General features: G+C 45.4%; 1 protein-coding gene across 1 annotated transcript in view; it reads right to left on the minus strand.

The window, feature by feature from the left end:
• LOC116381209 (1-phosphatidylinositol 4,5-bisphosphate phosphodiesterase delta-3-A-like) overlaps nt 1-13,965 on the minus strand; it is a 38,438-nt gene that overhangs the window by 19,638 nt on the left and 4,835 nt on the right. The window contains exons 2-7 of the mRNA XM_031843162.1: nt 13,653-13,708; nt 13,456-13,567; nt 6,010-6,238; nt 5,045-5,174; nt 4,663-4,888; nt 3,054-3,255 (exon numbers count right to left, since the gene is read on the minus strand). Of these exons, the coding sequence (XP_031699022.1) occupies nt 3,054-3,255; nt 4,663-4,888; nt 5,045-5,174; nt 6,010-6,238; nt 13,456-13,567; nt 13,653-13,708 (955 nt within the window). The remainder of the gene's footprint in view (nt 1-3,053; nt 3,256-4,662; nt 4,889-5,044; nt 5,175-6,009; nt 6,239-13,455; nt 13,568-13,652; nt 13,709-13,965) is intronic.

The raw sequence follows: 13,965 nt of genomic DNA on the forward strand, positions 1-13,965 counted from the left end.
TATATATATATATATATATATATATATATATATATATATATATATATCTACAATTTTATTTTATTATTTTATTATCAGAACAGTGAAGAAAACGTTACCCTGAAAATGCACACTCCCGTACAGTAGGTGGCGGTATGCACTATGCAAGTTGGTTGCCATCCGCCAATGGAATTTAAAGAAGAAGAAGAAGCCGCTACATGTACAGCTTCTTATCACTGTCTATGTACATTTATAACAAATACCACACATATTATGGTAATCAGCGTTGCATATGTGTCTGACCTAAATACCTTTTATTGTTCAGTCTTTGTTCATCCTGCATCGCTCTTTTCTGTTCTTTAATGTAACGTTACTGCCGCGACAGAGCCTCTCACAGCTGTTAGCAGACTGTTAGCGAGCTTTACCCAGCATGCAGTTCGGCGGAGAAATTTTATAAATGTACAATTATTAGTGCTACAAATTGTTTATCTGTCACAAACTGTTGAGTCGTGGTGTTTTGCCCTGTTAAAGAGCATTAGTTGTGGGTTGTTAATTGTTATAATAATTGTTGTTATGAAGTTATAAAGTAAATACAGGTAAGACAACTAGCTCCGTCCGTAGCACTCCTGGCGGCGAACAATATATTTTGCTGCCTGTTGAAGAGCAACAGAAGTTGTTTCGGCTGTGCACCGGTATGACGTATGACGGTATATGAAAAATTCATATCATACGGGAAATTAAAACCGGTATACCGCCCAGCCCTACCCTGAACCTGTCCCTATCATCTAACACAGTATTTTTGTCTCATGTCACTCTCTTTGTGCCCCCCTTTTAACTCTCCCATGCCCACCATGGGGAGACTCGTCTCACAGTTTGAAAACCTCTGCTCTAAAGGAGGCTTCCAGGAGGCCTCCGCATCATGCCGGAGCCCCCTCAGCGGACTTCTTGTGAAGCAAAGGAACAGGGTTCTATTCTGGACAATCAGCACTGCTGTTCTTCTGGTCCAACCAGAGTCTCATTTCCAGAACCCTTGGCATGAGCTTTCCCAGGGAAGCTGACATCCCTATAACTGAAGCAAAGCCACCATTGTCCTTTTATAGCGCTGGGGAACTGTCTGCTAGTCCTCAGGCACTGTTCCCAAGCTCCACAAATCACTGAGGAGGCAGCCCAACAAAATGCAGAACCATCAGCATCTCAGGGCGAACATCTTTCACCCCTAGCGCCTCGCCTCTGTGGAGTTTTCTGACCGCCTGAGTAATTACTCTAAACAGGGGAGGCTGCCTTCACGTAACACATACGCACACACCTACATTGTTCTACTTTTGATAGATATGCATATTTCCCAATTGTACGTACGATGGCCGTAAGGGCTCAACAAGCAAATGGAGAAACATCATCACCAATTTAACGACACATACGCAGCATTTATAAAAAAGCGCTGTAAATTATAGAAATGCACTGCAAGAAGGTTACAACGGAAACCGTTTCCAGCGGATTATGAAGTTCTTGAAGTCGGCTAGCTAGTGTTAGAAAATCACCTCAAGCTTTTGGGCTTATCTAACATTGTGATGCAATGATTGAGATACTATTCTTAGGGCATGGGACAATGTGAAAATGTCATGTCACAATTATCCTGGGCACAATATTTATAATTCACGATTTTATCCCGCTAATCATCAGAATATGCTACAAACTCTTAAAATGGCACTAAAACATACTGGAATTGCTTTACCTTGTACTTGTTTAAGAAACAAACATTTGTATTGTTTCACAGATGCATGTCTTTCTTTAGGTAAACAAACATTTCAAATAAGGTAATCATAAAGTCCCCTTGCATAAATAAAGGATAATCCTTTTTTCTTTTAAAACAGCAACACTTTATGAGTCTTTTCTTTTTCTTTTTTAATGAGGCTCTATTTTTCACTTCTCTACCATGATAGTGAGCTAGAGAGCTTTTTAAAATCACTTGTGACGATATTTATTATTAGGCCATCAATGGAAATTCACCACGATCAACTTATTGTGTTTGAATATCACGATCTGTGATAAAATTGTTCCATCCCTAATTATTGTAGGTATCTGCTGCTAACCTAGCGTTACCCTTTTGCTTATTATTCTAATACTTCATGTGATCACGATGACAGATAGCAGGCTTCAATGACTTCAAAAGCAACAAACCATGGCAACAACAAGCAGCCGTGTGCATCACTTTTTAGTGTCCCGTTGTCACATTGATGTTGTCGTGTATCGTTAAGTTGGTGAAGATGTTTCTTGATTTGCTTGACCCAGCACTGAACAACACCTGCCGCCTGATCACTGGCTGCTTGAAACCCACCAACACAAGCAACCTTCACCTCCTCGCTGGCATTGCCCCTGCTGATAGTAGACAGGAAGTTGCCAGCCGAGTCGAGAAAACAAAATCTACTACTAGTGATGAACGCCATCTCCTCCATGGATGTCACCCTCCGGCCCAACGGCTAAAATCAAGAAGAAGCTTTCTCAGCCATGTCCAGCCCCTAATAAAGTCTCGGGAAGAAACCAGACTCCAACTCTGGAGGGAAAAGCTTGAGAATGACCCTCCTCCAACTGTCATGGGAATACCCCCCACTGAAAACCTTCCCCCTGGCCCAGAAGCACCATGGGCTCAATGGAAAACACTAAACCGCCTCAGAACAAGAACGGGACAATCAAAAGCTGCTCTGGTCAGATGGGGCTACAAGGCTGGCTGGCCCAACCACATGTGAATGTGGAGAAGCAGACCATACTATGGAGCATTGCCTTGTCTGCCCTGTACTACCCAACCCTTGAAACTTAAAAGACCTTGCAGTGTTCAATAAAAATGCAAAGGACTGTGTAAAAAAATGGGAAACTGTCATATAACCATCACGCTTCAGTGAAACGAAAAGAAGAAGATTTGCTTGCGTTGTGTCCATTTGCATGTGTTTTTCTTCATTTGCAGTGTGTTGAACTCTCAAGGCCAACGCACAATTGCATCCTATAAAGCCGAACATAGGATAGGATGACTCAGCTCTCCCATTTGTTAGCTAACTACATAGCAAAATACAGTTACTTACCGGATGTATGGCTCCGTGCTGCTGTCCCCAGTCAGCTGGTCCTTAGTGAGGTAGGTGTTGTGGGAGGACGAGATGAAGTAGTGCGCCAGTGGGCGTTTCATGTCTTGGTGAACCCTGGCATGTTCCGGGTTAAACGCACAGTTCTCCTTAGACAGCATGTACATGGTGAAACCATTGGGGGTCATGAACTGGTTCTTCTGGGCTGTACTGGGCAAAAGGCACAAACACAAGTCAATAAAGGAGGGCAACTATTATATGGTGAGCAAACTGGTCATCATAGTGCAGCTTGTAATATACAGTTCAAAATTTTACAATTTTAGCTCAAACATGTGTTTTTCTGACATTAAGCTGATATGATAGCATTTTCTCAAATAAAAGAGAACCATATTTTGTCTTGTTTTTGAAGGCAGGGCCTCCGTCTCTTGCCGTTTAGAGTCGGCCAGGTTAGGTCAGGTTATGCTTTTCAGAACTAGTTGGAATGATGTTTTGATCGACCACGTCGGACATGGAATGCGTCTATAGATGTTCAGAACAGCCTCACTGTAATGTCGTCATAAAGCTGTCACAGTCACTGAAGTGGGCATCAATGTTGGATCGTTGATCGAGGAAAGTAAGTCAATTTCATCGTTTTGACTTTAGAGTTGGTCAAATAAAAGTTGGTAGAGTACTAGGGATTGTAAATCCGTGTACCGACATTTTAAAAACTATAAAGGACCACTGCGATATTAAATTAGCAATGAATGTGCAGCAGTTTCTTCACTAGACTTTTGCCACTAGACATTTTCTTGGACCTCTGTCTTCTAATGTCCGTACACATGCAAGAAATCTGGGTGTCTTTTTCTTTTCTGTTTTGGAGGAATACTTCCCCCCCAAAATGCCGATTTGTATATCAAATACTCATCGGTGTTATGTTGATTCTTTGAAAACCACTGTTACAGTGTTAAACGTAGCCCCCATTTACTTCAGTTTATCAAGACTTTTGATTGTTTTGGATTGTCCCTTCACCTTCGAGGCACGAGAAAAAGGTTTTCTTCAAGAATACAAGTTGAGTGAAATATGAAAAATTTTAGACAAGAATGCCAGTTGTCGATTTTGCATGACTGGAGACCATCTTATATGCTTTTATCTCATCCTGTATTGACTACTGAATGGTTCTTTATGTGGGACTCAGTCAGTCATCCCTAGATCGTCTGCAGCTAGTTAACTCAAATTACCACCCTCACCATTGTAGGCCTCCACCAACCATGTCATGGTTTGTGCCAAATTTGAAGAAATTCCCTCCAGATGTTCACAAGAATAGCACTTGAGTTTTAAGCAAAAATTATCTTGTTGAAACACCCAGCAAGACATGGAACAAAATTAGCATTCATTTGGATGGATGGAATTGTTTGTTTTTTTGGCAACCTGACTTATCCAAGTCCAATATTCACTCTTCTTTTAGCTCTATTTTGGTCTCTACCAACTTATTAGAAGAGCGGGACATGTAGTCACAAACTTTGTCACTCTCCCATTTGGTGCTGAGCAGGTAGCGTCTAACAGGTTTGGCTAAGCCGCTTTGCTGAACCAGATAGGTCGGTGACTTGCAATATATTGTCACTTAGCACCGTACCCCACTCATTGAGTTCATAGGTGAGGATGAGGCTTTGGGCGTGGATGAGTGAAGCGTCCTCCCCCTGGTCCTTCAAGAAGTCCCTCAGGTCCACAGTGGAGAGTACACAGTCGTTCGCGGAGTAGCGAATGAACACGGTGTCCAGGTCTGGTCTCCGTAACAACTCCCTGCAGAACACCTCAATCTCTCCGTGGTCCAGACGACCGTCAGCTGACTGGTCACATTTCTATCAGGAGGAACAGAGTCAGACAAAGTTGATCGCTCTTTGATTAGTTTGCCAAGCTGGTCTCACTTCGTCCAAGTGACACAAAGTCAATCAGATATGTGTGTGTGTGTGTGTGTGTGTGTGAGTGTGAGTGTGTGAGAGTGTGTGCTCCACTACCTGGAAGAGACTATGGGCATACTGGTCACTCAGGTCAATATTGATCATCTGCAGCAGCGTCTGGACTTCGTCGTAGCTCATCTTGTCATCGTGGTTCTGGTCGGCCCGACTCAGATAAGAATGAATCCAGGTGACACACAAACAAGGTCAAGGAAGCAGCAACAGCTGGAACATGTGAAGTGTTTGGTGGCATTTTACCAATATGGAGCTTCACAGCACAGAAGTTATTCTTAATTATTCAGATTCTGCCTATAGATACTTTGTGTTGTATTCCGGGGTCTTTTAGACATTTCCTTCAATCAAAAAAGTGGAGTGCGACAAAAGTACAAACATATTTTTACTAGATGTTGACATTCTGGTTTGGGACTTGCAAAGGTCCTTGCAGGACACTTATGGAGTTTCCATAATTTATGAAGTGTTATATTCACTACTGCTACATTTCAGTAGTCATTAACTACTCTCAAAAATTAGTTGAATAATCGATTAATTGCAGCAGATACATAATTATTTTTTTCAAATTGTTTTTGGAATGTATTTTTGGTTAGCTGCTTGAAATAAGGTCTGTGGTTAAGAGATTTTAACGTTTTCTTCTATGATATAAAAAAACGAATTTCGAAGCTTTTAAGTGTCTTACAAAAGGCGGTTGCTAACAAGTGGCTAAATGAGGATATAAACATTATCCTGCCAAATGGAAGACTGCCTTTTAGCTTAGTGGTGGTGACTTGGAGTCATACTTAACACTTTTTAATTTGCAGATTGCATTTATGCTCCCAAATCATAAAGGTATCAAAAACATTGTTTGCCACGGGGCTTATTTTCTGCAATAATCCAAAATCTAATGTAAGATCCCACCGGCTCTCTGTCAAGGGAACCAGTGCTATGCTAACTCCCTAGTTATCCTACAAAAATAGCACTCTATTGTCTCTGCATATGCAGTGTAGACAAATGAACAACAATTAGGATATTGGTTGAGTTTCTCCTTCTGAGTCATGTTGTCCACCCTCCCCTGCAGGGTTCGGATGCCGCGGGCCCAATGCTGAGCCTCCTCTTGGCTCTGGCACAGGAGATCCAGGCTCTTGCGGGGCCCTTTGAAGACCACCGTCAAACACCGCTGCTCAGGGACGGAGCCGACCATCTGCCGCAGCGTCTCTGACTGGCAACCCTCGCGCACGCACTCGACCTCCATGACGGAGACTGGGGATGTGTGAGGGGAACAGAGAGGAGGAAGGTGGAGGAAGAGGAAAAACGATGACTACGTCCACTTCTTACAGTCTATGGTTATTGCTCAGTTTTTCTGAGGTACGGTTTTAGTATTGATCCTTAACAAGAACAAGATGAGAGTTTGGATGGAAAATGAATTGAAGAATTTCTCTGAAATCCTACCCAAAAGACTAAATGTCCTCTGTGGGTCTCCTACAGAAGAGACAAAAAGAGTTTCCGCGGTCAGGGCTGTGCACCACTAAGGTTTCTGACATGTTCCTACTTGAAGTAGTTGCTGTTTCAGCAATACAGACGGATAACAGATACATGTAAGTTCACACCCCTGGGTTCCTTAAAAATAAACACTTTGAAGATCCCTCAAAACAGTCCCAGTGCTCCACATCATGCAGTCGCTGAAATCTGTAACGGGTTGTATATGGACCCAAATGCAACACACAGGATTCCAGAGATCTTTGGATTTTATTACTAACTTCAAATATAGCAGGCAGAGTTCAAACAGGGTCAGGATCAGAAGGCTGGTGGGTTTACAGGGAGTCAGGCAAGGCGGGTAAAACAGGGGCAGGCAGGGTTTCCAGATACGGCAGGCAAAGTTAATCAAAATCAGGATCAGAAGGCGGGTGGGTTTACCGGGAGTCAGGCAAGGTGGGTAGAACAGGGGCAGGCAGGACCGGTAACATGAGATCAGTCCGCGAGAGTGTGCTGGAGAGTCTGGCATAGAACCGAAGAACAATCTGGCAAATGTGTCTGGGAGGCAGGAGTCTATATAGGGGCTTGATTACTGATCAGGGGCTGATCAGTTTAGACTAATGAGGAGGGAGTGACTGACAATAAGAGTGAGGAGGGTGTGGAGCTAAACTGTGACAGAACCCCCCCTTTAAGGGACGGCTCTCGACGTCCCAAAAACAACCACAACCAAGCCGGGTGGGCGGAGGGGGCCTGGAGGAGGGCTAATATTCCTCCGACATCTCCATCCTCTCCTCATCATCATCGGTGGGTGAGTTGTCCGGGCCAGAAGACGGCTCCTCTTCATCCTCCCTAACGTCTTAAGCTACAGATGGAAGAGAGGGAACAGAGTCTAGCTGGGTAGCCCCAGTGGGCACAGGACCCTTGGAGGGCTGGTCAGGATGGCGGCGGTGAAACTCCCTGATGAGAGGGCATCCAAAATGTGTCGAGCTGGGACCCAGGATCTTTCTTCTGGACCGTAGCCCTCCCAGTCGACCAGGTATTGCAGGCCTCTCCCACGGCGGCGGGAACGAAGCAGGCGACGAACCGTGTAGGTAAGCCCTCCATCGATGAATCGAGGTGGTGGCGGAGGCTGTACAGCAGGAACCAGTGGGCACTCTCGAACCGGCTTCAACTTGGAGACGTGGAATGACGGGTGGACTCGCATGGTCCGGGGCAGCTTGAGCCTCACTGCTGCTGGATTGATGACCTTCAGGATCTCGAATGGCCCAATGAACCTGGGTGCCAACTTCTTAGACTCTACCCGCAAGGGTAGGTCCTGGGTCGATAGCCACACCTTCTGACCAGCCTGGTAGATGGGGGCTTTGGAGCGACGCTGGTTGGCCGCTGTGGAGTACCGGTTGGCTGATCGGACGAGCGCAACTCTGGCCTTGGTCCAGGTACGGCGGCAGCGGCGGACGAAGGCTTGGGCAGAGGGGCAGGAAACCTCTTTCTCCAGGGCCGAAAACAGTGGCGGTTGAAAACCGTAGGCGCACTGAAACGGGGACATTCCAGTGGCAGAGCTGGTCAGGGTGTTGTGGGCGTACTCCACCCACAGGAGCTACTGGGACCAGGACGATGGATGCTTGGAGACCAAGCACCGTAGAGCCGTCTCCATCTCCTGCTTCTTGCGCTCAGTCTGGCCGTTAGATTGCGGGTGGTATCCAGATGACAGGCTGGCTGTGGCCCCGATGAGTGTGCAGAACTCCCTCCAGAACACGGATGTAAACTGAGGTCCCCGGTCAGAAACTACATCAGTGGGGAGACCATGGAGCCGGAAGACATGCAGCAGGACCAGCTCAGCAGTCTCTTTAGCCGAGGGGAGCTTGGGCAAGGGTACAAAGTGGGCCATCTTGCTGAACCGATCTACCACTGTCAGGATGGTGGTATGTTTGTTGGACAGTGGTAGACCGGTAACAAAGTCCAAGGAGGTGTGGGACCAGGGCCGATGGGGCACAGACAGAGATTGCAGGAAACCAGCGGGAGCCTGGTGGGATGGCTTGTGCTGGTTGCAGACAGGACAGGCATTGACGAACTCCCGGGTGTCTTTCTCCAGAGTAGCCCACCAGAACCTCTGCCGCAGAGCATCCCTGGTACGCTGGCTCCCGGGGTGGCAAGTAAGTCTGGAGCTGTGGGCCCACTGGAGGATGTCGGACCTCAGGGTCTGAGGGATGAACAGGCGGTCAGGAGGACCGGGCTGGTCCTCCAGGGCGGCCTTGACTCTCTCCTCTACCTCCCAGGTGACTGAAGCAACCAAGACAGGGGCAGAAAGGATATTGTCATTGCAAGGGGTGGAATCGCCTTTATCAACAAACTGGCGGGACAGGGCGTCAGGCTTGATGTTGCGGGTACCGGGCCGGTAACAGAGGGAAAAGTTGAATCGGGTAAAAAACAGGGACCATCTGGCTTGCCGAGAGTTCAGTCTCTTGGCAGACTGAATGTACTCGAGGTTCTTGTGATCAGTCCATACCAAAAAGGGCAGGCTGGTCCCCTCAAGCCAGTGACGCCACTCCTCAAGGGCCAGCTTAACAGCTAGCAGCTCTCGGTTACCAATGTCATAGTTCCATTCAGCAGGTGAGAGTTGCCTAGAAAAGAAGGCACAGGGGTGGAGTTTCTGGTCGCTGGCAGCCCGCTGGGATAGGATGGCCCCGCCCCAACATCGGAGGCATCCACCTCCACAACGAACTGTCTCTCTGGGTCAGGGACTTGGAGGATAGGGGCAGAGGTAAACCGGGCCTTAATGTTCTGGAAGGCCTCCTCAGCCAAGGGTGACCACTGGAACAGCACTTTGGATGAGGTAAGGGCCTTCAGTGGGGCAGCCACGGTGCTATTGCTTTTGCTGGGCACTGGGATATAAAGTGACCAGCCTAGCCACAGTACAGGCAAAGATTTCCCCGGCGGTGACGCTCACGCTCCTCTGGAGTGAGACTGGTGCGCCCCACCTGCATGGGTTCAACGCCCCCAGGTTGAGGCCCTGGGATGATGCTGGTAGCTGCTGGAGGACCTCGAGGCCGGGTGGAAGACTGGCGATCTGTCTCTCCCTTGCGTCGCTCCTGTCACCTTGCCTGGATGCGTCTGTCCACTCAGGGAAGTCAGTTCAATTAAGCCATCCAGGTTGGCAGTTAAATCAAAAGAAATCAGTTCATCTTTAATATACCCAGCGAGTCCAGCCAAAAAAACCTCACACTGTGCTGCCGAGTTCCAGTCGCTAAGGCGTGCTCTCGTACGAAACTCAATGGCATAGTCAGCAACTGTCCGGTCTCCCTGACGCAGTTCCATAAGTCCCCCGGTAGGATCAGGACCCTTGGAGACCGCCCCGAACACCTTGCGTAGCTCCGCAGAAAAAGCCAGGAACGAAGAGCAGGCTGGTGTGCGCCTCTGCCATTCAGCGGTGCCCCAGAGTCGTGCTCTGCCTGTCAGGTGGTTGATTGTGAAGGCTACTTTAGCTTCCTCCGAGGCAAATGTGTAGGGCTGCAGGGAAAACAAGATGGAGCAGTTGGTGACGAATGGGTTGCAGCCCTCAGGTTCTCCAGCATAGCGCTCTTGTTCTTGTTCTTGTTCCAAACAACCAAGATGGCCACAGCCAAAACGCCAAATTCAAGGCTTCGAAACCTTCGTCCACAAACCGATGTGTGATGTCATGGTGACTACGTCCACTTCTTTTATGCAATCTATGATTATCCACATATTTAAACAATTATATCTCTATCTCTCTGACGACTGGGTTTTCACTGAACCTTACATCACTGGAGAAGAAATAATGAGAGAAAAGTGAACCTTTAGTCTCTTGCGCAGCTCTTCCAACCACAGGGCATCTTCATGCTTGAACAAATGCATTACACAATCACAGCTCTGGCTTTTGACCTTTTCTATTTGTGACATTCACTTACAGACTCAAACCCAGGTCTACTCGCAGTTTCCATCTTGCATTCTCTGCATTATCTCTTAACAGTACTTTAATGGTAGTATTAGTAAGATACAATATAATCATTATTGTGTATTCATTTTGCTCTGTGCACATATACAGTCTACATTCTAGCACCAATGGCAGCTCACTTTCTCTTCCATGCTGTTATTCTTTGCGTGGTGTGTATTTAAGGTGGTAATTTTGAGTCACTAAAACACACAAAGATATCATTTGGACAGATATTGTATTGACACACACATCTGAGCAGCATAGAAAGATAATAAAAGATATCGGAAAAGATAATAGTATATTGTCTCTATCCATTTATTTACTTTTGTTTGACTGATCTTAAACTATTAATTTATTTTCGGTATCTATGTACTGATAATGCTTGTCACGCCACTTTTTACAATATGCCGTAGCTTCTGCTCTCAAGTTGGATTTCAGTTTGGATTTGGTGCTGTATCCACACACTTATTCTACTGCATGTCAACAGGGAATCATGGCTATGGGGTACGAGGCTTGGCTCCAGGACGGGCTCCTAGACCTGTTGGGTCTTCTTTGTAAATACCACCTTGTATTTCTGCAGGATCCTGAATGTGTACGGAGACAGTGGCTTGGCTGCTAACATCACTCATGACAGCCCTGCACTGTTGATTCTAATTCATACTAAATGTGGACACTCTGGTGAGCTGTCTGTCTCACACACTCACACACACACACACACACACACACACACACACACACACACACACATACACATATACACACACACACACACACATCCAGCGAGGTTTCCACCAGAGTTTCCCTCACAAACAGGGCTGTTTGTGCATTATTTTTCGTGCGTTTGTTCTTCCATACCGCACTCATTTCACGTCCATACTTTCACAATCTCACCCCACTGTCTCGAGGATTTGAATGAACCAAACCAAACATCACTGTTGCCCACACGTCAGCTGGTGTTTGCCCAATCTCTATTTGCCTGCGGTTTCACTTGAAACTACACAAAACTACAGTAACAGCCTTGTGCACTGTGTACCTGACAATACAGAGACAAAATACTGCTCAAAATACATCTAATGCTGTTCCTAAGGAAGATGCTCAGAGAGTCTATGTACATGATCTCTTCAAAATGTGATGTAATTTAATTTCATATATATATATATATATATATAAGTGTCTATGAAGTGTCTGTTATATTATTAAGGGGGTTATAAGCAAAAAAACAACAACATATTTTCATTTTCTAGATACTTTCACCTCTTCATAATTCCTTCAAAAGAACCTCTCTGGGATTAGGGGCATCAGACCTTACCTCATCTTAAAGTGTCAGAAGACAAAAAGGTTGGAAACTACTGCACTAGACCACCCAGTCACAAAACAGCAAAAAAACTAACATTTGATCTAAAACAAGCAGAAGGAATTACTGGGTGCGGCTGACAGGCTTCCATTTTTCTGGTACCTACGTGTCGAGTCCAAGTAAATCAGCTTGGGAGTTTTTTAGAAGCAGGTATGGATCAGAGTACAGACAATTCAGCTAAAACAAGACATGAACAAGCAGAAGGTAGCTGTGGGATTAGGGGCATCAGACCTTACCTCATCTTAAAGTGTCAGAAGACAAAAAGGTTGGAAACTACTGCACTAGACCACCCAGTCACAAAACAGCAAAAAAAACTAACATTTGATCTAAAACAAGCAGAAGGAATTACTGGGTGCGGCTGACAGGCTTCCATTTTTCTGGTACCTACGTGTCGAGTCCAAGTAAATCAGCTTGGGAGTTTTTTAGAAGCAGGTATGGATCAGAGTACAGACAATTCAGCTAAAACAAGACATGAACAAGCAGAAGGTAGCTGTGTTCGGATGAAGAAGCCACATTTTTATTTAGAAGATACAAGTGAACCGATATAGAGGGTGTCACCCAAACCTGCACACCAAACACACGCCGTGCCACATCACAAGCATATCTAGACATGTGGCAATTAGAGGCTCTTGCCCTGCACTTGGGAGAGCTAACCCAGTTGTAGAGTCGTATGGTAACTATATAGCACCAAACCACAGGAACCAGGGCAGACTCCCACCACCATATAATGTCCTATAATCTCACTGTTTGAACTGCAGCAGCATCGGGTGCTATTTATGGGCCAAAAATAGTTGGGCTCTATAATCAGGGCACCGTGTGTGACCCTCAGAGAGCGGAGACAAGGGGGGAGTAGATGTGCAAGCAACAAGTAAGTGGCATTTTAAGCGAACAAAAATAGATACTGTGTAGCCATGTTTTACCTGACACGCCCAGCACTGAGCCCTTCTGGCAGAGGAAAGGCCTGCTTGTTACCAATTATCACTTGGAAATGGTTCTTTACCTCTGGGTGGGGTAGGTTGGCTAAAACTCTTTTGCCACCAACATTAGTGTGTATATATACAGGGTTTTTTTAAATGAGGGAAAACTCACATAAAATAGGTGATATACTCCTTTCCCATTACCAGTACAGGAGTAGCATTTCTGTTCTTTTTTTATTCTGGTGTGTCACGTTCGACGCAACAAAAAACGTGTTGGTAAACGAGCTTGGTAAACAATGATTATGTTACAGCGGTACTACTTTAAAAAAATATCTGCTACTTATTCAGTCTCTCTTTCAAACTCTCAAACCAGAGTTGGTGATTGTTGGAACAGTAGAAAGGCCAACAAAGACGGATTTGATGAGTTTGATTTGATTTGGTCAAGTTTGAATGAAGTGTGTTTTATAACAAACAAATTGTGTAAAACTGAGCAGGTCAGCCTATGCCTATTCAGCAATCAAGGCACGATCTGGAGATGCGTGACTAATTTACTTTTGTTTTTGGATCCATTTGCCTTATACTGTCACATGAAATGTAACTCAAAGCACTGGGGCACTGGGGACATATTTTGATGTAAATTGTCTTACTCGGTCAATCTGTGATTGTCATGAGCAAGTCTAAACGGTCCTCTGCCTCGTATCCTGCATGTTGTGGTTGTATGTTTTTTACAATGACCTGTGCATCAATAAATTGCCTCCGATTGATATAAAAGGACACTTACAGGATTGCTGGTCCTTGGCCCAGCTGGAGGTTTTGTGGGACTGGCACCAGACAGTGACGCCGTCTCCCAGCAGCTTCAGAGTTCGTCGCTTCTGCCAGCGAGGCGAGCGGACCTTTACATGTGAATGATGAACCCATTAAATCTCATCGAGTGATCACTAACAACCAGTAATAGATTCTACTTAGCAAGAGCTTTACCTTTACCATACTGGAACCCTGCAACATCCGCTTCACATCTTCATCCTCCTGCACTCCTGGAAAGCAAAAAGACAAAAGGATGGTTGAAGAAAGACGGATACGATGTCATGAAAACTTGACTAGATTGTGTGCAGGATGACAGTGAGTATTCACAGAACCCGTATAACTCAGTAGCACTGGAAGAAGACTGGAAGAGTGAGGAGAGAAAAGGGAGGATGAAAAGAGAAAATCGAAGGGTAGAGCATAGTCAGAATTCAAAGTTAGTGTATATATATATATATATATATATATATATATATATATATATATATAT

The sequence above is a fragment of the Anarrhichthys ocellatus genome, unplaced genomic scaffold (genome assembly GCF_004355925.1).
Source record: "Anarrhichthys ocellatus isolate YVR2014 unplaced genomic scaffold, GSC_Weel_1.0 scaffold4, whole genome shotgun sequence".
In the NCBI taxonomy this organism is placed as follows: domain Eukaryota; kingdom Metazoa; phylum Chordata; class Actinopteri; order Perciformes; family Anarhichadidae; genus Anarrhichthys; species Anarrhichthys ocellatus.